Source organism: Hylobates moloch, unplaced genomic scaffold (genome assembly GCF_009828535.3).
Source record: "Hylobates moloch isolate HMO894 unplaced genomic scaffold, HMol_V3 SCAFFOLD_12, whole genome shotgun sequence".
NCBI lineage: Eukaryota > Metazoa > Chordata > Mammalia > Primates > Hylobatidae > Hylobates > Hylobates moloch.
Genome location: NW_026652287.1, coordinates 45,981,092 through 46,006,861, shown reverse-complemented (window position 1 = coordinate 46,006,861; position 25,770 = coordinate 45,981,092). Strand labels below are relative to the sequence as shown.

The 25,770-nt window shown below is 56.2% G+C and overlaps 2 protein-coding genes across 3 annotated transcripts in view; both read right to left on the bottom strand.

The window, feature by feature from the left end:
• Positions 1-10,069, bottom strand: part of LOC116479344 (adhesion G protein-coupled receptor E2-like) — a 21,118-nt gene extending 11,049 nt beyond the window's left edge. Inside the window, exons 1-6 of the mRNA XM_058425072.1 lie at positions 9,976-10,069; positions 9,160-9,373; positions 8,860-8,941; positions 8,020-8,207; positions 4,544-4,626; positions 439-529 (exon numbers count right to left, since the gene is read on the bottom strand). Of these exons, the coding sequence (XP_058281055.1) occupies positions 439-529; positions 4,544-4,626; positions 8,020-8,207; positions 8,860-8,941; positions 9,160-9,373; positions 9,976-10,069 (752 nt within the window). The remainder of the gene's footprint in view (positions 1-438; positions 530-4,543; positions 4,627-8,019; positions 8,208-8,859; positions 8,942-9,159; positions 9,374-9,975) is intronic.
• NFIX (nuclear factor I X) overlaps positions 1-25,768 on the bottom strand; it is a 221,801-nt gene extending 196,033 nt beyond the window's left edge. The window contains exon 1 of one of the 2 annotated variants that reach the window (XM_032169873.2): positions 25,615-25,768. In XM_032169873.2, coding sequence (XP_032025764.1) covers positions 25,615-25,641 — 27 coding nt within the window. In that variant the 5' untranslated portion in view covers positions 25,642-25,768. Of the gene's footprint in view, positions 1-9,159; positions 9,272-25,614 lie in introns of those variants that run through there. The other variant, XM_058424583.1, reaches the window with a different exon arrangement.
• Positions 25,769-25,770: the final 2 nt, after the last annotated feature.

Genomic DNA, 25,770 nt, shown 5'->3' with positions numbered 1-25,770 from the left:
TGCCAAAATAAAACATCCAGCCCCGGGCTGGCGCTGAACCCTGACAATGGGAGAGGGGCTGCCCAACACCTGGGACCCCAGTCTGTGCCCTGAATGATCCATCTCAAGTGAACTGAGCTCATGGCTGATCCTTGAAAGAAACGGTTAGACGTGAGAGTATAGAAGGCAGGTGGTATCAGAGACAGGCCTCTTAGGGTGGTGTCCAATAATTCACATCATATTAATAACCAGCTTCAGTCTAATCAGCCAAAGATGTTAGCTTAGCGACATGACATAAGGTACCAAATCCTGCCTCTCCACCTTGTGGAAATAATTTTACCTTCTAAAGTCAAGATGAGGTCATTAAAAATTACAAGTGAGTTTATATTTGGCATGGAGGTGTTTTTCTTGAATTCTGATTTATACTAAATATTAGACACCAAACATAAAATGGCCAACACGAGCCTCCTGGAGAATCCTGGCATGTTCCGCTTCACAGACCACAGTGCCACAGTAGAATAGACATGCTCGACATGGGTTGAATCTGAATCTGGTGGTACAACTGGGTCAGGGATAGAGGTGGGGGCAGCAACAGTCTCACAGCTGGGAGATGACAGATGGAAAGATCCATGTAGAAGTTAGGGAAACAGGACAAGATGCACGATTGGCTCCTGGAGAGGGGTTAGGGGTCAAAACTTCATGGAGTGGCGGAGAGATCAGAGGAGAGGCGGCAGAAGAGTGTCTCAATAGAGCCTCAGGGACCCACAAAGAGCCCCAAGCACCCCCTCAAGGCTCTCTTAACAGAAGAAGCAACAGGCCTTTCCCAGGGCAGAAAGTTGGAGGAAGAACAATTGTCAATTGTCCTTCTCCTGCCAGTGGCTATAACCTTGCAGGTGGACAGAAGATTCTCAGGCAAATATTTTCCCCTCACCCCATTCTCTCCATGGGCTGCTGGCTCCCAGTGGGGGAGGCCTTTCTGGAGGAGTGGCCAGGATATTCTGATGCGTAGGGAGATGAGAAGGTCTCTTTCTCTATTTCCCTCTCCTCCCTCCCTTCCTCCCCTCCTACTTTGGGTGCACACAGAGGAATTGCTCAGGTTCCATTAGAAACATTTCAAGCACCCTCCACTGTGGGCCCCCTCCTCCTGCATGCCACTGGTGGCGGCCATCAGCCCAGACACGCCCCTCATAAGCCCTAGACAAAAGGAAACTGTCCCCCTTTTGTTAAGAGAGTGGAGGCTCCTGTTGGAAGATTACCTGTTCCCGGCCCAGCCTCCTTCCCTTCTCCCCTCCAGCCCCAGGCAGGAGATCAGACCGCTTTACATCCTGCACCAAAGACCAGAATCAAGACAAAAAATCCCTCACACGATTCAAGGCTTCTCCAGGTCTGAGTCACTGGCAAGTGTAAGAGTTCAGGTGATGGAAGGAGCGAGGGGACATGCAGGCCACAGAGTAGAAGGACGTGGGAAATGGGGAAAGGAAGCCACTAATGCTGGTAATAGGAAGAGAAAAAAAAAAAGACAAGGGGGGGAAAAAGGAAATGCAGGAAAACATTGCGGGGGAAAGGTATTTCCCCCATTGGAGACAAAAATCATCGAGAAGCCAGAAATAAGACTTTTTAAAAATTCACATGGGCTTTTGGTTTGTGGAAAGGGATTTTGCTGCCTTTATGGAAGAAAAGCCTCTTTTATTGTTGAGTACTATTTGGTAAAAAAAAAAAAAAACCAGCAACAGTTTTCACTGAAACATTTCTAAAATACATACCCATGCCAGTTTCAGCCATTACTAGGAGAAATGTGCCCCCAACAGAAAAAGACTGAAAGGGCCACGGAGAAAGAGAAATAGAAGGAGAACGAAAAAAGAGAAAAAAGCCAAACCTGGAGAGAGAGTGCCGAGCTGGGCCCACAACTGCAAAGAAAGAAGGACAAAGATGGAGGGAAACAGAACAGCAGAGGAAGAAAAAATAAGAAGACAGAAAAGGGCTCTGTGCCGCGGCAGAGAAAGAAAAACCAGTTAAGGAAAATGACCGCTTCTCCATGAGAAGAAATGCATGGTTTTCAAAAACTCCACACAACAGACCTGTCCACTGAGGCTGTATGGATTCTTTGAGGAAAAATAGGAAAATATGTACAGTACCTCACTCACATATACATTGTTAAAAATTCTTCAAGGAAACAAAATAATCTTCCCAGACTGAGATAGGTTTTGCAACCTGCCCGCACCTACCTATAGTGAAACATCTAGAAGCATAAGAAGTTGTATATTTTAAGACAGGGCCAATTTTAGGAGGCTTCTTTATCTTAAAAAAAAAAAAAAAATCCTATTTGTCCACATCCTGCTGGCTTTAAGGCCCAGATTTATTCTTTCAGATCCTGGACACTTGGGCCCATGCTGATCTGGGTAACTACAGGCAATTAGAGCAAATAACTTACAAAACTTCACAGAAATGACCAGATATTCCAGTATCTATTTTAATAAAGCATATCTGCAGCCTGGGTATGAAAGGACACGGGAAATTAAAAAGGCCATAAACAGGGCCCCAATTAGTTTGCCCAATTGTTGGAATTTTATAATTCAGCCTTGGTCTGAACCAAAAGAAGCCGGCTTCGTAACCCTGAGCTCTCCCACCTTGTCCCAAGATTACCGCGGCTTCGTGGAAGGCCACAAGAAGACAGTGGCCAGACAACGGCCAGAGATGGAAAGGGAACTGCAGACATGACGCAGCGGCAGCACTGGGCAGCCAGGGAAGGGGCCCTGCTGCTTATCCTAGAGGAGGGTGGGGCCTCCCCTCAGTTGGGGGCCAACGAGAAGGGGCTCTGCAGTCAGAACAAAATCATCCAAGAGTCTGGAAACTCCAGGAATGGAAACCGGAAAATGCACTTTGCGAGGGAGCTCGGATAATTTGGATAAAGCGGGTTTTTGGCTGACTTGGGCCTGTTTTCCTCTGCTCAGGAAAGGCGGCTCTGCGCAGTTTCTTTCTAGTGTCCTCATGCTGGCTGAATGGATTCGCCCCACACCCCGGTGCTGGGGCTAGGACAGGGTCTGCCTCACAGCCAGGCCGCACACTTCTCTCCTGTAAACCGCGCCCCCCCCCCCCCTTCCTTTTCTCCTCCAGACTACAAACCAGGAGCGGTGGCCTGGGATCGGGCCAACAGGCAGCCTCGTTCTGGCTCCAAATGCTCCTCCGCTCCAGGCACATCTCCCTTACCCTCTTGGCACAGAATAAAATAGGGTAGGAATGGGGATATTAGGGGAGACAATCTATTCTCTCTATGGTAACTGGAAATTGTTTACTTTCATCTCATCCTCTACAAGGAATGGGAAACAAAAACCCTAGTCTTTAATTCATTATTTAGCTTGAAACTTCCTTGTGTCACCAAACAGAAGTAAAAGCCGGGAAGGCCAAAGCTCTCTTCTCCAGTCAGCAGGCTGCATGGGGATGAAACCCTCCGAAGTGCGTGAAGGACAGATGACAGGGAAGGGCTTCCGGGGGCAAGGGAAGTGCAGAGCCTCACACCCCTAACCGGCTTGGGAAGTGACACTTCATGGTGGCCAAGGGCCTGGGAAGAGGGAAGAACTACATAGGCCAGCTTCACAACTCTTTCTGAAGAAGAACTGAAAAAGTGACAAAAGGCAAGGCAAAGAGAGACCAGCGCATGAAGATGAGGTCTGTGCCCAGCACACTGTGAAAATATATGGAAGTCGAGAGAGAAGGCCAGAGCAAATGGCAAAATGCTGAAAACTCACCCCAGGCACCACAGCAAATCCCCTCCTTCAGAGGGGTCAAGGCAAGGTGACAAAACCCAAAAGGCAGGGGTCTTCCCAGTCCCTCGGCAAGAGCTCCATCAGGATCAGTCCAGACACCCCCCTTCATTTTTTACCAGTTGTTTCCCCCGCCACAGGAGAGACAAGGAGCAAGGGAGGATTTCTCCTCACCACCTGCCCTCAGATCTGCCTGGCACTCCTTGGTCCTGAGGGAACCTCTTTCTTGCAATTGCTTCAGCCACAGGCAGTGGCCAGAACCCCAAAATGTACAATTTTAGGAGTTAGAAAGAGGTCATTTTTCAATTCCTCAAAACGTATTGCTCCCGCAACTATTTTATTATCAGGATCATTGCCCAGGAAACCCAAGAATCCACATTTCCCTGGTGTCTAGCTCCTGCAGAGAATGACACTGGGGGTGCCTTGAGGAGCTCGGACCATGCCCACCCCTCGGCCACGCTCCGTCCCTCCCCGGCTGCCTTTCTTTCTCACCCTCTCTCCCCCTCTGCGTCCTTCAGCTCCAACACAAACTGTTTGCACGGGAAGTCTCCCTCTATGACCCGATTCAGCACACACAAGAGAAAACTGTGGGCGACAGACCCAACGTCCTAACGAACTTGAGTTAATTAATGCTAAGGAAGAAAAGAAGCGCCCTCGCTCTGTTGAATCACGGTTCACTAGCCCTTTCAGTTTGCTGTGGGTGGAGGAAAAAAAAAAGAGGCTTTTTGGTTCAAATATTTTTGGGGGGCGAAGAGAAAACAAAAACACCACAGAAGGGCCATGGAGGGCGAAGCTGTCAGTACCTGCCCGGAGGAGCAGAGGCGAAAGGAAGGAGCTCGGCAAGGGCTGCCGAGCGTCCACCCCCTCACTGCTGGCCTGAGCAGTTCTGGGAAGACAGAGAGGGCGAAAGAAAAGGGAGGGGATTATCAATGGCTCCTGGGCCTGTTTAAATAAATCCCTCCAAAAATTATACTGTCAGACTACAAGATCCATTAAAAAAAAAACTCAAACCCAACAACCCAATTTGAACAGAGCCATGGAATTGTTTTAACAGTGCAGAAAACCAACGTATAAATGGCAAGCGTACAAAAAATTTAAGTGTGCAGAAAAAAAAGAAGAGGTGGCAATGTGGGGGGTGGGGGGCAGGGGCAGAGAGAACAGCTGCAATTTAGCTTTCCAGATGTTGACAGCAAAATGTAATTGGCAAGTAACTTACTCCTTACCATTTCTTATCCTTTAGCCCTGAGATGTTAAAATCCTACCTCTATACCTGTCTATAGGTGGTTTTCAGGCACTCCACACATGTGGACGGGTCAGGATGCCTCGTGGACCACATGCCTGCTAGCTTTTATATCAGCCCGCTATTTTTTACAAGCCCTCCCACCATTCCTAGCAGGAAGGACTAAGCAAAGCAGGCTGGAGGAAATTTTTATTTAAATTTTTATTATTATTTTGTAATGCACAGGTTTTTCTTTACCTTTGAGAGTGGGGCTTCTTTTTTTAAGTAAACTTTTTAACTGAAGCAAGGCAGGTATAAAAAGTGCACACACTGTAAGTTAGGCCGCTTGATACACTTTCACAAAGTGAACACACCCATGTAACCCCACCCAGATTAAGAAATAAACATTTTCAGCACTACTGAACAAGCCTTAAATTTTTAAGCTATACAGTTCTCATAATTTATATGGCTTAGAAATACCTCCTTGTCACACCAGTATCGTCAAATGCAAACACCTATGTGCATACACGTGTTACAGAGCAGAGTGTGCTATTCATGTGACCGCAAAAATGTGTGGCAAATAGAAGCCCCTCTCATCCTCACTGCTGCAGAGTGTGTGTGTGTGTGTGTGTGTGTGTGTGTGTGTGTGTGTGTGTGTGTGTCTTCTCTCTATGCCTGCCCAACTCTGATCCCATCAACAGGGCAACCAACTGTGCAGCGGGTTTAGCAGACTAACAGGGCATGTATGGGGGACAAACAGGACCCGCCGAGCTGAAAGCCAAACAGCCTTAGTGTCTGAGGGGAGCAAGGGCCCCTCCTCTCACTCTGCTTGCCTGGCAGGCAGGGAATGGGGGGCCTCAGTATGTAGGTCATGAAGGAAAGTGACTCTGCAGAGCCAGGGGTTCCCAAAGGGAGAATGGGCACCCACTGGGATACACTGTCCCCATCCCTGTCCACAAGAACCCTGAAGGAAGATGAGGGGAGCAGAATGGCATCAAGAGAAGAGAACAGAGAGAGTGAGCAAGCGACACCAGGCTGGGCGTAGGGTCCTGGGGCGGGGCTGCCTCAGGAAGGGAGGCAGAACCCTGCCTCTGCCTACCCCTTCCCTGGCTCCAGCCCCAGCTGGTTCCCCCCTCACTTTCACTAGCACTAAATTTACTTTATAATTTTAAAATTAAATTTTAAAAAAAGCAGGAAAGAGAAAGCACTGAAGGCAAAATACCTCCCACAGTATCTCTCTCAGGAGGAAAAAAAAAAGTTTCTGCTTATGTAAAAAGACAAATACAAGGGATCGCTGAAAAATCTAAGGACCAAATAACAAGGAAAATAAAAGGGAAACACATGTAATGAAAAACACCTGAAGCAAATAAATAAAAAGCTCCCTTTGCAACTCAAAGGCACTTCACAGCCACTAGTGCCTGTGGGCACTAGCCCCTATGCCCATTTATTGCCAATTTTTCCCACTGCTTTCTCACAGGGAGCTGTTTCTTCCCCAGGCACTTCAGGATCCCCTTTCCCTTCTAAGCGGTCTACCCCACACCTGGCGGAAGGGCCACCGCAGCCACCTCGCCTACCACCAGCACCCCACCACCAGCCCAGAGCCGAACCTCTGCAGCCCTGATAAAAAGTCCTTTCCCCAACTCCCACATCTCTCCAGGCCATCCCCAGCCACTGGCCCTGGACCCTGCTCTTCCTCCCCAAATCCAGGCCCTGTGGCCAGTGGCAAGAGCACTCCTCTGGGGCTGGATGCCAGGCCCAGCCCAAGTGGGCAGCTCTCTCCTCTATCAAGGGCACAGGGTTGCCAAGGCGGGCTCTCCAAGACCGCATTTTCTCTTCCTATTGCATATGGGGCTGGAAAGAAAGAACTGTTCAATTTAATTTAAAATATGACAAGGGATCTGAGCCCTCTGAGCAGGCGATCTCTAGAAATACTTGATTCTTTTTAGGGGAGAGGATGCAGAGTAGGCAGCGAAGTTGCTTCCCCACACCCGGGTTTGACTATCCCACCAGCCTGCCGCCTGGGAAACGCGCCCTCGGCTGGCATCGGGGTACCAGAGCCCGGCTCCTTTCTTCCTTTCTTTCTTTTTTAAACGGCTCTAGCGCAAACCAGGCAATGGGTCAGGGCCCAGAGGCGGGGGAGGGAAGAGGAGAGGGCTGTCTCCAACTCGGGGAGAAGAACGGCCGGCCGCAAGTTTCCCGGTTTGTGCCAGTTTGGGGATTTGCGAATCAGACCGGAGCGGAGGGAACGGCGGGTGAGAAAAAAAGCCCGCATTAAAAACTAACCAGCTCTGCCGAAAAGCGCGCTTTCCGCCCTTAAATAAGACAATGCAGAATGGAGAGGAGAGAGGAGAGACGAGTTATTTCTCACTCTTTAATTATTCCAATGCTTAGCATTATTTAAAAAGAAAACCACACACATTAGCCAACGATATATTCTAACCCTCAACAAAGCTGGTATTTTTCTCTGATTACAGACTTTGCCGTGGCAAACCCGGGCTCCGACGACAGAGGCAGCGCAGAAGCTCGCTCCTAAATGAGACAATTTTATTAAAATCATAATTCCTTGCATTTCTGTAGCGCCTTTTCAGTGGCAGAGATCTCAGGTGCCCCACGCCCAGGTCTACTAGAGAATCCGGGCGACCGCAAGCTTAGTCGCGGGGCAGGAGAGGCTGGCCAGCTCCACGAAGCGTCACCGGCACGTATTTTTCTTTTTTTAACAGCCTGTTTCTACCATTCAGCCTCTGTCTCACATGCTTTATATAAAAAAAAGTAATAAAACTCCTTTAAATTAAAAAAAATGTTTTTAGAGAAGAGGAAAAAGACTCGAAGAGTAAGGGGAAAAAAAAAGCTAAGCGTGGTCTGGGAGCTTGGGGCGGGGGGTGCTGCTGGGATGGGCCGCGTCTGGGTCCAGGGTACAGGGCGCAGCAGGGTCAGCCGCTGCCCCAGGGTCACCTCCCCGGGCGCAGCTGCAGCGGGCTGAGTCATCCGCACGTGGAAAAGGACCGAACACCATCAAAGCTCATTTAAGTAATTCGGGTGATGAGAAGTCTGGTTTATGACCGGCTTCCGAGGGGACTGGGGACGGGCGGCTTTCTCTGAATGCTCGGGGGCTGCTCTGGCTCCGGGGGTGGCTTGGGGGACTTCAGCCCGAGGCCAGCTTCCTCCTCCAACAGGTTAAGTCGGGTCCTCTGGGCGCACACGTTCTTTTTCCACTTTTCCGTCCTCTCCCCTGGCCTGCCCAGGAAGTGCTGCAAAAGGGCTGGTAGCACTGGGTGGGGAGGCCTTAACGCCCCAAATTCAAGAAATCAGCCCTGAGAGGGAAGGTGGCGTAGATCGAAAGGGACTTGGAGGGGAGGTTTTGGGTTTTTAAAGGTTTTTTTTTAGAGGCTGCGCAACTCCCCGCGGCCCGAAGGCACAAGAGAGAGAAAGGGAAAGCGCATTTTCTGCCATTTAGTCACATTTCTTCCCCGCGCTCGCTGGAGGACAAACTCCCCCAAACCCAGCCAACCCTGGAAACAAACAAAAATCTACCCTGGTAAATTTCCCCGCCTTTAGTCCCCCAAAAGAGAAGGCTCGGGGATTGAAGGTGAGGCTCCTCGGAAACCGGGGTAGTCTAGAGATGACGACGCTCACTATGCGACGCGGAGAGATCCTCTCCGAAGGGACGCCCCCAAGCTGTCCTCGGATTTGGGGGCAGTTAAACCCCAAACTCTCCCAAGCACCCAAAGAATCACAGCAATCATCAACATCGCATTCACGGCTAAAGCCCTCCAACGCGCATTATCCTCCGTCGGATGTCAGGATGGGCGCAGGAGAAGAGAAACTGAGGCACAGGCGGCCCTGAGCCCCCAACCCCCGCGCGCCTGGGGGACGAACTAGCCTTAAGGCAAAAATGCCGACATCGGAGCCCCTTTTCGCGGCGGCCTTTGACGCAGCAAATGGTGAACCCGAACAGTCTTCCATGCCCACCAGCGCGGGGTCACTTTTGGGGGGTTGGGCTGGGGGGGGTCACTGTGAGGGGCAGGCCGCGCCCCGGCAAGAGGGAGCCCTGCTTGCACAGCGAGGGGCCGGGAGGACGCCACCCAGACCGACCAGAGGGCCTACGGTGCCTGGGAGGGATCATTGAGAAGCCTTTCATTGAGAAGCCTCTGGCGGCGCAAACGGTCGAAAGCCTGACCTAGGCTCCCAGTTTCCCCTCACCTGCCCCCGGGGTCCGCGGTCCCCACTCTCCACTCAGCACCCATGGCGGTTCCGTCGTCGGAGCCACCCTGGCACATGCCACACAGGTCGCGTCCCACATCCGGGGCTTCGAAGCGCCGCTTCCCGCCTTTTCGTCGCTGCGCACGCGCGCGCCGGGCTTTGCGCACGGCTCGCTGGTGTCCCGCGGCCCCTTCGCGCCCCGGTTCTGGGCCTTCTGCACGGCCTAGGCATGTGCTGTCCTCTCCCACCCCTCAGTGTGCGATGCAAGTGACAGTGACCGTCAGCACCCATTTTGCCCGCGACATGGAAAGCACACGACCTTCCCTCCTCCTGCCTGGGCCCTGGGGAGACCTCCCCACCACCTCTACCTCCATGAGCCCCCTCCCCCCAGTCTTGAGTCAGTTGCAGGGGTCCGGGAAATGCCAGGCGCCTTGAGAACCTCCAGGGAGGCTACAATGAAAGGAGCCCGTGGGCGACAGGCACCTGTCGAGGGGCGCACTTGGCGGAGGGGCTGTCTCAGGTAGGGTACGTACAGGCACGCGACCTACTGCACAGAGGCACTGAGGAGGGAGTGTTCGTGCCAACATGGGGTGCAGCCCAGCTTCTCTCTTCCGGGGACCCGGTGGAGACGCTGGAGTACCATCTAACTTTCTCCAGCCGGGCTGGGATATCGAAGAGCTATGATTGGGCAGTGGAGCGTCTGGAGAGTCCCGGCACAACCCCCTGCCTCTGCTCCCACCCCTCCAAAACCCACCCACCCTCACTCCTGAAGTCCGTGATGCGCGCAGGGAACTCGCCTCCACCGCCCGGGCGCACCTGGAGCGAAGGCCTGGAGGGCGGGTAGCTTGCGGCCCGAGCTGGACTCGGGGGCAAGTGGAAATTTCTCCCGAGGTGGGGTGGTGGGGGGCATTAAATGGCCTCTTTGTGGCGAATTGCAAGCCGTCACTCAGGGTTAATTTAAGCGGTAACAGCAAACACACACCAAAAAGCAACGTCTCGCCGCCAGCACCCACCCCCGCGATTGTGTTTCTGGGGCTGCAGGATTTGGAGCTGCAGTCCGGCCCTTGGGGGAGGGGGGTCCCCGGTCTTTAAGAACGTGGGATGTCCGTCCGCAGTGGAGAGGGGGAGGGCTGCTCCCGAATCCCCCTACATCCCTGCCTGGCGAAATGGTTTTTGCAGGTTTGGGTCGAAGCCTAGTGGGGGTGGTAAAATCCAAGTACAAACGTGGAGCGGGAAGAGGGGGGAGCGGTTCTTACATATAAAAAGTATATATAAAGGTACACATTTCAAATATAAATATAGCACATGCAGGGGCGCCACTGGGCAGCGGCAGTTCTGGGATGTCCCACCTGTGCCCCAGGGACATATGGGGAGGCGGGTGTTCCGAGAGGAATGGGGGAGGTGGGAATTAGGCCTCCCTTCCCTGCCGGCTCCCGCAACAACCTGAATGCCGCTTTGAAGCCAGATGCCCTGGGCGGCCTGGCAGGTGTATGACTCATGTGAAACACGCGTGTGCAGGCTGGGGAGGTGTGTACCCGCGTGGGCCTGGAGCCACGTGTGTGGGCACCAGAGCGGGCTCACGGACCCACCTGGAGCTCCCCCTTCGGGCGCAGGGCACGAGTACCTGTGCTCAAAAGCTCCATCGGAGGGTAAGCAGGGGAGTGAATGCTTGTGTTGGGGGGGGACCCCCACGTGGTGCCCGATAGGGGCATGTTATGGGTGTAAGTGCGCCAGCCAGTATCGTTGGGATGTCAGGCCTAGGTGCGCATATAAGCTTTCGGTGCCTGAGATCCCGATTGGGGGCGCCGGGCAAGGGCATGCTGCGGACCCAGGTGGGAGCAACTGTACGAGGGCGTGCTTATGTGCGTGCGCACGTCCGAGTGCCGGGCTGGGGTGTCAGACAGGGACGTGCATGAGCGCGCCTAGGTCCCCTTCGGGGCCGCAGGGCCGGCGGGGTGTGCGAGTGCTTGCGCACGCCTTGGGAGTAGCCACGTGCGCGGGGGCCGCCGTCCGGACCCAGCCGAGCCCGGATCTGGCCCCTGAGCAGGCCATGGGGCAGGGCCGGCCGCCCGGCAGGCCAAGGCGGGATGTCGTTGGAGCCCTGTTGGTTTTGGCCGAGGCAACTCCAATGGGGGAAGCCCCAGGAGCAGGCGGGGGAGGAACAAAGAAGGAGAAAGCAAGGGAAAAGCGGGTTGCAGAGGAGGAAGTGCCCTGGACCTCGGAGGGCCCCTGGGGCGGTGGAGGCTGGGGCCTGCCTGGGCCAGGGGGCTCCTGGAGGCCCCCCGGGCCCAAGGTGGGCCACTCCACCTGTGTGGACAGGGCCAAGCTGTTGGTTTGAAGTCCTGAGACTTCTCTTCTCTGCCTTTGAAGACCCCCGTCCCCATTCTGCCCACCAAATCCCCCAAAGGACCACAAGCTGCCACCACTTCGGATCAACTCCAGCCCTCCACATGGCCACTCACACATCAGACACTCAAGCGTAGTGCTACTGTACTTGTAGTTGCCCCTCTGATAGCCCTCACACCGCCCATAGGTTTTTCAGTGCCCATCAGTACCCCACTTGCAGCCAAGTAGCATTTGGTGGGGAGGGCGTGGCCCTGTTTTCCCAGCCAAGGGCAGACAGTTTGAACACCCTTAAGCGGGGAACCGGAAGCCTCTTCCTCCTGTTTCTTGTTCTGGGCTTCTTTAGAACTGAGGAATAGGAAGGGAATTCCCATGGGAAGGCCAGAAGGAGGAGCCTCAGGTGGCCAGAAGGGGGTTGAAAAGCTGGAGTGAACCTGTTTCAGTCTTGCTCACTCCTGGGAATCCGGCTGGGTAATCCCCACCACCCTGCTTCTAGCCCCATGACCTTGGCACTTGACCTTGCGGCCTCTGTTTCCTCATCTGTAAAACAGGTTACTCATACCTGCCTCGTGTTGGGAGGGTCACAGGAGGTCACATATGCCCGCCTTCCCCCCCACCCACCCGCTGCCCAGGCATAATTGCTCTGGAGTCGGTAGCTGTTATTTTTATTGTGAGGAATCTATGGCTGTGACAAGCTGTGACGCTTGGTGTGATCGCGTGAGGCTGGCTGTGTGTGCGACTGTGCCGCTGTGTGTGTGTGTGCGTGTGTGACAGGTTGTGTGTGAGACTGTGCGTGGACGACAGATTGTGCCGGTGTGCGGCGGTGCTTGTGACAGGCTGTCACTGCGCGACAGACTGCGGGTGGCGGGGTGTTGCGGGCGTTGACTATGAGTGGGGATGAGGCGGTGTGTGGGACTGGGACTGGGAGACCCCCGCAAATCTACCTCGGTGAGGACCTGGCTACAGCGAGGATGGGGAGGCTCTCTGGAACTGCAGGAGGAACTCACTCCAGTTTCCTCTTGGGCCTTGGCTTTTCCATTGCATTCAGTGGGGCTCCACCTGTTTGCAAACCTTGGAGGTGATAGGTCTCAGAGGACCCTGTGACAGAGCCTCTCCTTCGCCTACTGTGTCAGCTCAAGTGCCCAGCCTCCAGCTTCTTGCTGGGGTTTGCGGGGGGCCAAAGGAGGGTCATCAGGGGGCTCAGAGCATGGAGGACTGTAGGCCTGGCTGGCTTCAGTGAGGGATGCGTACCCTATGCCTTTTTCCCACGTTTTCCCTGAGCTCCAGGCCTGGGCAAGGCCAGCGGAGACCTGGAGAAAGAAGAAGAGGGATGTGGGGAAAGATCAAGAAAAGCTAGGAGAGAAAGAGAGGAACAAAGTGAGAAAATCAGAGAGAAGGGAAGATTGGAGCAAGCGAGTAACGTCAGCGTGGGCTCCTCCTGGGACCCGGAAACCCCAAGCTGCTTGGGGTCAGGGCCACCAATCAGGATGAAAACACACCAGGTTTATGGGGTCAGGACTGGCAGAAATGCCTGCCGACACTGGAGCATTGCTTGTATACCAGGCCCTGTGCTCAGAGCCCACTTTTAGGGACTCACCTTTAGGGATGCAGCCCTGTCAGGGGGATGAAAAAACACAGGCTCGGCTGAAAAGTCCATAGTGTCCCTCTATGGATGGGGAAACTGAGGCTGGGGGTCTCATCCCAGCACCTCCTCAAGCCCTGGAGTCACGAGAATACAGGACCCCAAGGATTGGAGCCGTACGTTTTTCCCAACATAGTGAAACCCCACCAGCTGGAAGAATCCCAGGACTCCATGGGCTGGGGGGTAGTGCCCTGTCACCCCCTCCTACTTCCTTAGCGTGTCAACATGTGTGTTTGTTGTATATGTTATGTGTGCCATGGTCCAAGGCTGTCCTGCAGCTGTCCCTGGTGTTTGGGCCACAGGATGATCTCTGCGTCTCTCTGTAGGCACAGGCCTATGTGTGTCTGCTCTGTGTGTCTGTGTGTCCGTTTAGGGCCAGCCCCTGCCACAGAGGGGGGAGTGGTATTGGAGCACCCCCCCCCCGCCGAAAGTGTGTCTTTGATACTTGCAGCCTCGGCAGCGAAAAACAAGTTTCCACAGGGCCGCCTTGGGTTGAGGCCAGGCCGTCCTCAAATAACATTTGAAGTTACTTAGCAAACTTTGTTTAGTGCCGAGAGAGGCGTGGGCAGCGGGTGTGGGGTTGGGGGGAGGGCAATAAACCGGTTCCTCCGAAGTCCCTTGCCCCATCTGGGGACACAAGTACCCAAGGTGAGCCTTGGTTCCCCCACCCCAGCTCTGGGGAGTGGAAGCAGGAATCTTGGAACCTTGGGGGGAACTTAGGGAAGGGGAGAGGTTGGGGCACACCACAGATGAAGCCTTGCCCTTGCCATGCCCGGGCCTGGGCTTGGGCAGAGATGCCCACTCTGGCCCCCTGGTGGCCCAGATGCCAATACCAGGTGCAGGGCAATCAGAAATGGGAAGGTCTTCACTTTTGCTGCAGTCCTGCTCTGCAAGCTTGAGGCTAAATGAAGGGGTGGATGGAGCGAGCTGGCTTAGAACATGTGTCCTCCAACCCCAGACATACACACGAGCACGCAGAAAGCCCCTGATGTCCACATGCCCGGCCCCCAACCCCAAATTCCCATTTCCAGGTCCCAGCCCCAGGCGGCAGAGAAGGCCAGAGAGCCAACGATGGCGGCGGGTTTGGAAGTGAGGTTGGCGCCTATGGGAGGGGGAGGGGGAAGAGATGCCAAAAATGGTGAGCCATTACAGGCGAGCAGGCGAGAGAGGGAGGAAGGGAGGGAGCGAACCGGGAAGATGGAAGCCAGGCTGGCATCCTTGCTGAGCTCCAGGCTGCAAAGGGGCAGTGGAAGAGGCAGCCCGGCCCTTCCAGGGAACAGGCATGGGGGATGATCCCCAGGTGGCACGGGACAAGCAGGGGCCTGGAGACACCCGGCACTTCCCCACCCCCACCTCAAGCTTCGAAATGGAGACTGGCAGCAGCAGCCGCTCGGCTCTGCCCGGGCATGGGGTGGGGGTGGCAGGCAGGCAGGGCGCCAAACCAAATGCCACCAGGCTGGGCACGGTGGTTGCCAGCCTGCAGTGCCGACCCCGCCGGGCCCCAGCCCAGAGCTCTCGAGCCTGGAGCTTTGGGGGTGGAGAGAATCTGGGGCCCTGGTGGGAGTTGGGGAACCCAACAGACAAAGCCTGATACCCCCAAACTGTGGGCAGATCCCCAAGATCCTGCAAAGATGGCGCAGCCTGGTACTGCCAGGGTGACAGGCTGGGGTAAAAATAAACCCAGCCCGCCCCGGGGGAGCTAAATTGAGGGGCCCAGGTGGAAGTGCCACTCTGGGCCACCAGCTGCCCCTGCCCCATCCCCCAGCTCAGAGCAGCAGGGTTGCGAATACCCAGTGCCCATCAAGCCCCAGTTTCTGTAAAGGAAAGGCCTCGGCCATCTTGTCCCCAGGTTTTGGGCGGGCACCGTATGGCATATCCACAAATATGGATAATAGATGAGCTCAGATTGAAGAAATGACAGGCAACATGGTCTGGGCAAATGATGGGCATGCCATGCTGAGCCACACACCCTTGACCTCCAGTCTGCCCCTTGGAGAGAGAAAGGGGCCTGGCAGGCTGCACTTGAGCTATAGCAAGGCAACGTTCAAAATCATCATCTCACCGTGAGGCCTCCCGGCCCACCTCTGCTAAAACCACAGCTACCCAGCACTCCTGAGGGCCCAGCTGGCTCTGTTCTCCCCACAGCACCTAGCGCCATCTGAAGGACTGGACACTCCCTTGTTTATCAGGTTCACGGTCTGCCCTCCCACCAGGGCTGGCATCTTTGCAGATTTTGCTCCCTGCAGAGCCCTCGGGGCCTAAAACAGAGCCTGGCACCCAGGAGGTGCTTGGTAAATATTTGTCGAAGGAATGCACAGGCTCCCGGCTGCACCCCCAGCATTTGAGCTCCGGCTGGGTGCCCAGCAAGGTGTGGGAGAGGACGTTTGGACCTGCGGGGGCGAGGGCAAGCCTGGCCAGCAGGGGTGCAGAGGGGGGTGAGACCACCATCCACCTTTATTCTGAGCCTTGGATGGAAGAAGATCCGAAGGTCAGAGTGGTAAGAAGGTTCAAGGGCCAACCACTAGGGCACGTTTCAGATGGGGGTGTGGGGGTGTGCAAGCCCATTCTGAAATTTGGGAAAGGCCAGAGAACAAGCTGCAATTCTGTCCCATCAGCAGGATTTAGGGTAGTGACAATCTTGAAGAAGGAGCTCCCCGTCCTTGACCCTAGCACTGGATACCTCTACTCTGAGTCTTGGTTTTTCATCCATAAAATCAAAGCAGTTTTTTCACATCAAGCACAGTTTTAAAGCATGTGCTGTGAACCAACTCCTCAGATCCTTACCACAGCCCTGCTTCCTAGATACAGAAATTGAGACCCAGAGAGGTTAAGCAACTTGCCCGAAGTTACACAGCTAGTGAGTGGCAGAGCCAGGAGTCAAACCCAGGAAGCTGGCTCTGCAGGCCCCACTCTCCTAATAACAGTACCTATTGAAACAGGATTCAAGAAGACAAGCTGGGAAGGCACTTAGCAAGGGCGCAACGCAGCAAGCACACAGTTCACATTAGCTGTTGCTACGATTTTTAGGACAAACATTTATTTTGCTATTACCCTATCTTCTTCTACCATTCTGCCGACCTCTGTCTCTTCTGTCTTTCTCTGGCGTCAGAACGGGGGAGTCAAAGGCCAAAGGATTATTGAGACAGCCCCACGGAGGACAGGAGTCTCAGAACTTAGCTTTGTTGGCCAGGCACAGTGGCTCACGCCTGTAATCCCAGCACTTTGGGAGGCCAAGGCAGGCGGATCACTTGAGGCCACGAGTTTGAGACCAGTCTGGCCAACATGGAGAAACCCTGTCTCTACTAAAAATACAAAAATTAGCCAGGTGTGATAGTGCACATCTGTAATCCCAGCTACTCGGGAGGCTGAGGCATGAGAATTGCTTGAGCCCGGGAGGCCAAGGTTGCAGTGAGCTGAGATTGCACTACACTCTAGCCTGGGCAACAGAGTGAGACTGTTTAAAAAAAAAAAAGAAAAAAAAAGAACCTAGCTTTGTCCCCATCCCTTCTCTCGGTGGCTGCCAGGAGCAAGGAGGTGAGGGTGGAGCCCTCGACCACTGAGTCTAGAAGACTGTGAGTGTCCTGGGCAGGGATGGGCATGTGGTTTTTCCAGGCTTTGTCTCACCCCAGGCTTCTACAAACCAGGGCAGGGATTTGGGGCTCCCAATTCTATCCTGAGAAGTCGGGGTGGCTGTAGCTGCTGCGCAAAGACAGCTGGTTGTGGCTGACAAGCAGAGGGGAGGTGCCACCAGGGCAGGTCTCAGCTCTCAGGCACCATTTCCAACCACTGCCAGGTGTGGCCCAGGTGCGAATGTGTGTGGGGGTGTGGCTCTCGTCCCTGTGTGCTGGGGTAACACCGGACTGTGTACATGCCACGCTGACTGTGCCTGGGTTTGGCAGGGGAAAGGGGTATATATGCGACAATGCCTGGGTCCTGGTGAGGGAGAGTGTGTGTGTGTGACACTGTCAGCTGGCGTCTTGTTTGGGTGTGACTGTGTATGTGGGTGCATGTGTAATGGGTGTCAAGGGTTAGTTGTGCCTGTGTGTGTTACTGTGTATCTGGGGATGCATGGCAGGGTTTCCAACCTTGGCACTACTGACATTTGGGGCTGGATCATTCTTTGTGGTCGGCGAGGGTTGAGGGGTTCCATTGTAGGGGACTGAGCAGCGTCCTGGGTCTCCACTCACTAAACAGCACCCCCTCCACAAGTGTGACAACTAAAAATGATTCCAGGTCAGGCATGGTGGCTCATGGCTCCCAGAACCTTGGGAGGCTGAGGCGGGAGGATCACCTGAGCCCAGGAATTCAAAACCAGCCTGGGCAACAAAGCCAGACTTTGTCTTTACTAAAAATTAGAAAATTAGCTGGGTATGGTGGTGCTCGGCTGTAGTCCCAGCTACTTGGGAGGGTGAAGCAGGAGAACTGCTTGAGCCCAGGAATTCAAGACCAGCCTGGGCAACATAATGAGACTCTGTCTCTACAAAAAATTTAAAAATTAGCCAGGTGTGGTGCCATGCACCTGTAGTCCCTGCTACTCAGGAGGCTGAGATGGGTAGATCGTTTGAGCTTGGGAGGTCAGGGCTGCAGTGAGCTGAGATCGCACCACTGTGCTCCAGCCTGGGCTACAAATGACAGTCTGTCTCTAAAAAAAAAAAAAAAAAAAAAAAAAAAAATGTTTCCAGACATTTCCCAGTGGGCAAAATCACTCCTGGTGGGTGACACTGGGTTAGGGAGAGTGTGGGGTGTTTTGTGTGTCTGAGAGCGTGTTATTGCATGCATGTGCGTGTACCTGTGTGCTTGGTGGTGTGTGCGAGTGTATCGGTGCTCATGTGTGTGTTTTGGGTGCCTGACATTATGACTGAGTGCGTGTGCTGTGTGTTTCTAGCTATGCCTGTGGGTCTGAGCATTTGACGGTGGCAGAGCCTGTGTCTGTGCTGTGTGCTTCATGGCATGTGATCGTGTGACTGCGTGTGTCCCATGTGTCTGCACCCACGTGCACGTCCCTGCGTGTGTAATGCCGCATTGATGTGTTCGGGTGTGGCCGGGTGCCTCAAGGTGTCTGTGAGTGAGGGCAAGCTTCTTTGTATGGGGACGCCTGTGTCTGTTTGATTGAGGGAGGTGCAGCATGCCAGTGTGTGTCAGCGTGATTCTTTGTGCCCGCATGTGCCAGTGAGAGTGTGTGACTTTGTGCGAGATGGACCCGGAATAAACCCCCCCCCCCCCACTCCCTGAGATGATTCGACCAAAGCCGATATTTGGACGGAACCACCTGGATAATTTGGCCCCCATCCCTAGCTCCTGCCTGCCTTGGACTAAAAGGCCCAGGGGGGTCGGGTGCACCTCCATGCTGTCCCTTCCTCCAGCTTGGCTCACACAGATTCAGGTGGGGACAGACAGATCCCCGCTCTTGCCCGATCTGTGCCAGGAAGGCTGGCACTGAGCTTCAGCTGAGGGGGCTGGGTCCTTGGCGATGGTGGTGGGCACTGCCCCCTGCCCGCTGCTGGCCACCACCCCCGGCTCCCCTCAGGGTGGGACCCAGTGGGGGGAGAGCTCCCCAGTGCAACCCCGGCTTCCGATTGGCTGCAGAGCGCCGCAGTGCCCGCTACCCGCCTCCCCTCCCTGGCTGGCGCAGCCACATCGGTAGTGGTGGCAAACGCAACTTAGAGTTCTGGGCACAGCTGCGCCTCACAGAGGCCTGCCAGCCCCACCAGAAGCCAGACACCCCAGCTCCGTGCCCCCGACCCCTCCCTGCCCACCCGCCCCGCCGGGCAGCTCAGTCACCCTGCCCATTGCCTCCCTCTGGCTGCCAGGCCCTGTCCACCCTGCTCCCTCACCCGCCAGGCCTGTGCCCCCCTGGCCAAGCCCACTCAGGGGGCCCAGGCCCCTGCACGAGGCCACTCCCGCCCTCAGAGGGGCTCCTCAGGAGGGGGGAGGTGGTGAGGAAGGGGGGGTTGGGGAGCTAGCCCTTCTTCCTTTAGTGAACGCGCCCAGAGCTGGAGCCAAAAATCGAGGAGAAGAGATATTCAGACGGAGCCAAGACGCGTTTGGCAGGAGGAGAGAGAGAGGGAGAGAGGGAGCGGGAGGAGGGGAGGAGGGGAGGAGAGAGGGAGGAAAGAGAGAGAGAGAAAGGGGGAAAGAAGGGGGGACCTCAGTTTCCAAATCCGCGCCCTCAGAGCCTCGGAGGGATGGCGGGTGGCCCAGGGGTGTGGGGCCCAGGGCCTGCCTGGCTGTGGGGGCAGCGGGGATAGTGGGCTCAGGCCCACGGAGACAGCCGGACACCCAGCTGGCCAGGCTAGAACGGACACAGGCAGAAGCCAAGATCAATGTGCGCCGGGCAGACAGAGGGAGGCCTGTGGGCGGCCCGAACACACGCCCGCACCTCGCCGCCGCACAACGGGCTTCTGTCCACGCCAGGCCAGGGGCACGGGCGGGGCCCCCAGCAAGGCCACCGCGGCCGCTCGACCTCATGGGAAGGGACTGAGCGGCCAGCCCGCTCCCAGCCGCTTGCCCGGCCGCCATAGCAGGCATCTTGCATGGTGCTCGGAGGCCAAGGGAATGCCCAGGAGAGGCGCCCGTGGGGTGAGACCCACAGTGATCGTCACGGGGACAAGTCCAGGAGGCACAGTGATATGAGGGTGGTGACACTGGAGACACGTGCGTTGACACGTATGTGGACACAAGTTGACACGGACAGGCTAACACGTGTGTGAGACACACGGATACACTCTTTGCTGTGACGCACAGACACCCAGAAAAACACTGCTGTAGATGTGACGCATGTCGCTGGGACACTGTCACCCCAGATACAAAGCACAGATACAAAGATGGTGACCGGTACACCAATACCCGTTGACGCGCACAGCGCCACCGTGACACAAAGACTACATCCGGCACACTGACACGCATGGTGGCACACTCCCCGACCCCCACTACCAAATACACAAGAGACAGGGCGTGCGATGATCCGTAGAGCCACATGCAGGTAGCACCCAGTGATGGACACTGGGAGACATGGAGAGGCATGGAGAGGGACCCGGGCAGACACACGCTGCCACACAGACATCCGTGGCAAAATGGTGGCTCTGAGGCCTGACATGCCGATTAACACGCACACCGATCTGGGAGAACCCAGATAGTGGCTCACAGCTGTCCCCCTGGCCCACTTGCCCCCACATCCAGGGCTTTGGGGGCAAGAAAATGAAGACACCCCTCTCCTTTTCCCCACCCCAGCTGGGAGGGAGGGGACAGAAGGCTCATCTTCAGCACCTCACTGGAGAAAGTGCCCAGCCTCCTCTACCTCTCTGGTCCAGCAAGTCCCCAGATTCCAGCTTCATGGGGGTGGGGGAGACAATATCTGAGCAGATTTAAAAGGCCAGGCTCCCTGTGGGTTAGATGGGGAGGACGGCAGTCAAGACACCAACCACGGGGGCATTTTGCCCACAGCCACGGCGCCATGGCCAAACACCCAGCATTGCTCCCACCCGCAATGCGCGCTGATCCAGCCAAGTGCCCACATAGGGTCCTGCACATGTGTCCTGTCTCCATGGCGGGTCCAGGTGACAACGCCCAGGTGCAGACGCAGAAAATTCTGGAGCTTGGGGATGTCCCTGAAGTCATCATCTAGATGCACTAGGTCTCTTTGTCCCACGTACATTTGGATGAATGCGTGCACACATACTCTTATACCAGGACTCAGGGCCCCCAACCAGGGTATCTGGTCCTCATGGAACAGTGGAGGCCTTGTCTCTCCCCTCCTGGCCCCCACCCTCCCCCACCATCTCTCCCCTAACTTGAAGTCGTGCCGCCCTCTGCTTGGCCTACAGGCCCCCATCCAAAGGTAAAAGAGCTGGGCCATGTGCAAACTCTCATCCTTCCAAACTCTCCTCTTGCCTCCTCCTCCTCCAGGCAGTCCACTTGGATATCTATGGTTGGGAGGTGCTCGATCGTGTCTTCTACCCCTCAGAGGCATCCCTCTCTCAGCTTGGAGGGTCTGGGAGTTTGACAACCAACAATTGGCAACAATTACCATTTCTGGAGCACGCACTATGTGCCAGGCACCACATTGAGCCTAAGTACAGCCCAAGAGATAGACACTGGTTTTTGCCCATTTTACAGGCCAGGAAAATCCTGTGCTTCAGGTCACAAGATTAGAGCATGTAGAGCTGGAGCTCGAACCCACTTCTGTCTGATGGCAAAGCCTAGCCCTTGACTCTGCTCCCGCAGCCTCCGTCTGGGAGCTCTTGAGGCTACACAAGACATTCCAGGCCCTAGGGAGACTGGAGCACTCTGTTCCCAGCAGAGCCGTCGGCTCTGAGCTCGGCCCAGCATCAAAACATCTCACGGAGCCCCAGCTCATATCATGAGCTACCCCATCCCGGCCCACACCTGGGCACACCTCCCACCCCAGCAGTAGGCATGAATCAGGCAGGGCCAGAGCCGGAGAGAAAATGCCAAGTGCCATGAAAACAGGGCACCAGGCCGGAGCAGGGACAGAGAGCTGTAGCTTCGCAGGGACAGAGGGGTGGCCAGAGTGACCAGAGAGAAAGCTGGAGGAAGGGGGCATCAGGGAAGCCCCTGCCATCTCCCTCCCAGGGAAGGAGTATGGGGGGAGCTATGCAGACACAAAAGTACAGGAACATTTGGCTGCTTGTATGGCCAAGAAAATGGGCGTAGGTCGCTGCGTGTCTGAGAGCGGGTGTATCCGTGTGTGCGCCCATGTATGTCTTTGTGTGTGTCAGCAAATGTCGGCATGTTTGCCTGTTTATCCCCGTGGCAAGGAGGGGGAAGCACGCATTAGTGCATATCTGTGTGTGTGTGTGTGTGTGTGTGTGTGTGTGTGTTTGAAAAGGTATTTGTGGCCGGGTGCGGTGGCTCATGCCTGTAATCCCAGCATTTTGGGAGGCCGAGGCAGGTGGATCATGAGGTCAGGAGTTCAAGACCAGCTGGGCCAAGATGGTGAAACCCCATCTTCACTAAAAAATACAGAAATTACCCGGGTGTGGTGGTGGGCACCTCTAATCCCAGCTACTCGGGAAGCTGAGGCAGCGAATTGCTTGAACCCAGGAGGCGGAGGTTACAGTGAGCCGAGATCACGCCACTGCACTCCAGCCTGGGCGACAGAGCAAGACTCCGTCTCAAAAAAAAAAAAAAAAGAAAAAGAAAAGGTATTTGTGTACACACCTGGGCGAGCCAACTGCATTGTGTCTCTGTGTAAATATGTCTATCCATCCATCTGCCTGTCTGTCCTTGGGTCCATGTGAGCGTGTGTGGGGGTGAACACACATTTGTGTCTGCCTATATCCAAGCATGTGCTCAGGGCTCCATGAGTCTGGGAGGTGTCGTGGTCTCCATGTGCCTTTGTCGCTATCTGTGTCGTCTTGAGGGGTTTGTGAGTGTTTATGTGTGTGCTGGGGGTGGTTGTGAACACAAGTCCACTGTTTCCTGTGTCCATATGTGCATCAAAGAGGTACTGCTGTGTCTCTAAGCCTACACCAATATACATGTCCCATTTCAAGAGTTGCGTGTGTGTTAATGGGTGTGTGTGTGACAGTGTGAACACAAGTCATCGGTTTCCCGTGTCCGTAGGTCTGTAGGCTTGTCGATGGTCGTGGGTCTGGACATCGGTGTGAACAGGACACTTACATCCTCATCTTGGCGGTGATGGTGGTGTACATGAGTTCTCATCCCGGTTGTGTCTCTGTTCCTTGGCGGGATCGGGATGGGGAGGGGGGTCCATCCATCCACCCCCCCGCCCCCGCCTGAGACTCAGGACCGTGGCTACAATGCACTCCAGCAGCTCCAGCAACCGCCCCACCCGGCCGCCCTGAATTTTGATGCTTTTTCTAGAAGGAGATTTTTCCCCCCGCCCTTCCCCCTCGCCCACAGTACCTTTCCCCGCCAGGGCCCCGCTGCTCCAAGCTCGTTCCTGCTCAATCATTTATTGACTTTAAAATCGAAGCCAATTCTGGTTTGAAAAAAAGAAAAGGAAGAGAGAGAGAGGGAAAGAGAGAGAGGCAGGCCAGAGAGACAGAGAGAGAGAGAGTCCGAGACGCCAGTGGAGGGGGGAGCAGAGATGGGGCCAAAACTGGAATCAGAGACAGAGACAGACAGAAACAGTCAGAGATATACAAAAGGACAGAGATGGAGAAAGAGAGATGGAAAAGGGCAGAGTACACCAGAGACCGATAAAAACAGACCGAGAAAAAGACAGTGAACGAAAGAGGTTGTCAGAAAAACAGAGACCAGTGGGGCAAACTATGGAAGCAGAAAGATTTGTAAAAACAGAGATGTGATTGTTAGGAAGGGGCAGGCTAGACCCCACTGACCAGCCGACAGCAGCCACCTGCCCAGAGCTGAAGGGTTTCCCTGCCCACCATGAAGGGCTGGCAGCCTGGTGACACCATGCCCACTCCCCTCTCCAGCCATCCTGGCACTCTGGAGCTGTCATAACCTGGGCCTACAGTCACACAGAGCCAAGCACCGGCCATCGCCCTGGGTCTAACAGCAGCCCCAGCCCCTTCCTAGCCGTGTAACCGGCGTATCCACAGGCATTTTCTTTCCCAGGGTGCTGTGAAATCTGAGGGGTGGGTGTCTCACCCAAGCCATGGGGGAGCAGGCTCAGATGTCTGGCGTGCTTGGCATGGGAGGCCGGGCTGGCAGCCTGGCGGGCAAGGGGCTGCTTGAGCGTGGGGTCTTGGTCCCACTAGGCCCCAAACATCGGCCACACAGCCCAGCCAAGCGTAGCACCAAAGAGGCCCAACTCAGACACCGCTGGGTAGGCAGTTGTTGTGAGGGGCGCCCAACATGGAGTGGCTGTGGAACTGGAGGTGCAGATGTGGGGGTTCCCCACACTGCCATGGTGCTCAGGGTGCCTGCTCACAACTGCATGCACACTGCAACATGTATGCATGCCCGTGCGCCCTCGCCAACACGTACTTGGGCCTGCTTTCTACAGGAAAACCCGCTCCCTGGGCCATACACACGGCCATGCCACGCAGGCCTGCCCATGGCCGGCCCACAGGGCCTACACACAGACTAGATTGATTCACACTTGCATACACTCTCATCTGTACATACAGGAGCGTGTTGACACACACCCCGACAAACCCCTCGCCCTTTGACACCACTGCACACTCCCAGTACGACCCAGACAGAGTAGGAGCCATACCCATGTGGACTGCCACTGTAAGCTGTGGACACACTTGGCACATGGCTGACAGGGATCAGGCTAGGCAGAAGGGACAATTAGGGCCTGGCCTAGAGAATCCCCACATGCAGGCCTGGCTGGCAGCAGGGCTAAGCAGCCCCTAGATGTCCCCTCTTCGGAGACTGTTACCAGCTGTGGCCTGGCCCTGCAGGCAATGCTGTCAGGGCCACTGTGGGACTCTGGGCAGCTTCTGAGCCCTCTTAGAGCCTCAGGCCACAGCCCCGGGGAGAGTTGGGTGGCCCGACAGGCATCCTCGAAGCTTTTGCCGCAGCCGTGCGCCGCGCAGGGAACTTCGCTGCAGGCGGGACGCGCTCTAGCAAAGCGCCAAGGTCGGCGCTGTTGTGCCCGAGGCTGACCCGACGGTGTGGCCGCAGCACTGTAGGCTGTGTCCACTGCTGCCTCCCGCCCCTCCCGCCCCTCCCGCCTCCAGGCGACGGGACGGGATTCCCCAGGCCTGCCGGGTCCACTCCGCAGCAGCCCAGGTCGCTGGGGCCAGAAAGTTTGCGCCGAGGAAAGTTTGGGGGTGGGGGGGCAGAGGCTGCGACGTCCGGGGTCGGAGAGGCGCGGCCACCGCTGGCAGCGCGCCCGCCCCTCTCTCCCCTTCCCTGCCCCTCCGAAATTTGGGAGCCCCGCCATTTTCTTAGCCCCGCTCCCATGTGAGGCCTGAACAAAGACTTTGGGGAGACGCCCGGGCCGCTCGGCCAGCCCCAGTCACCCCGGCCGCACGCAAGAGCCGCCGCCACGCACGCCGGCCACTGCCACCCTCGGGAACCGCTGCGCCCGCCCCAGGAAGCGTCGCGGGACCCAGTGTCCCCTCTGCGCCCTCAGGACTACCCTCTTGCCACTGTGTCACCCCCGCAAACACTGCCAGCGGCCACGCTGCCCGGGTGCGCGCTACAGTAGCCCACAGGTCGGCCGGAGTCCCGCTGCCCATCGCACCCCAGTCGAGCGCGCGCGCACACACACACACACACACACACACACACGTACACGCACTCCCGCCTGCGCTCCAGGGGCAGCGCCACGCCGCAGCTGGCCACCCCCGGAGCCCCCAAAAGGAGTCCGCCCGGTGGCCAGGGTCGCACGCGCACGGTGACGCCCGCACGCGTGCCTGGGCTCCCCGCGGCACAGCCTGCACCCCTCGGCGGCCGGCGGGCTCTCGGCCCCCCCTTCCCGGCCGCCGCGCGTCCCCTCCGCCCGCGCCGCCGGCCGGCCTCCCGCGCCCGCTCCCCTCCCTCGGTCGCGCGGGGGCGGCGGCCGGTACCTGGGTGAGGCAGTACGGGGAGTACATAGCTGGGCGCCCGGGCGGGAGCGCGGCGGCCGGCCGCGGCGAGGGGAGGCCCGGCAGGCGGCGGCCGCGCTCGGGCTCGGGCTCCGGCTCGGCTCCTCCGGCCTCCGCCGCGCTGCGCCCGCCCGGCCT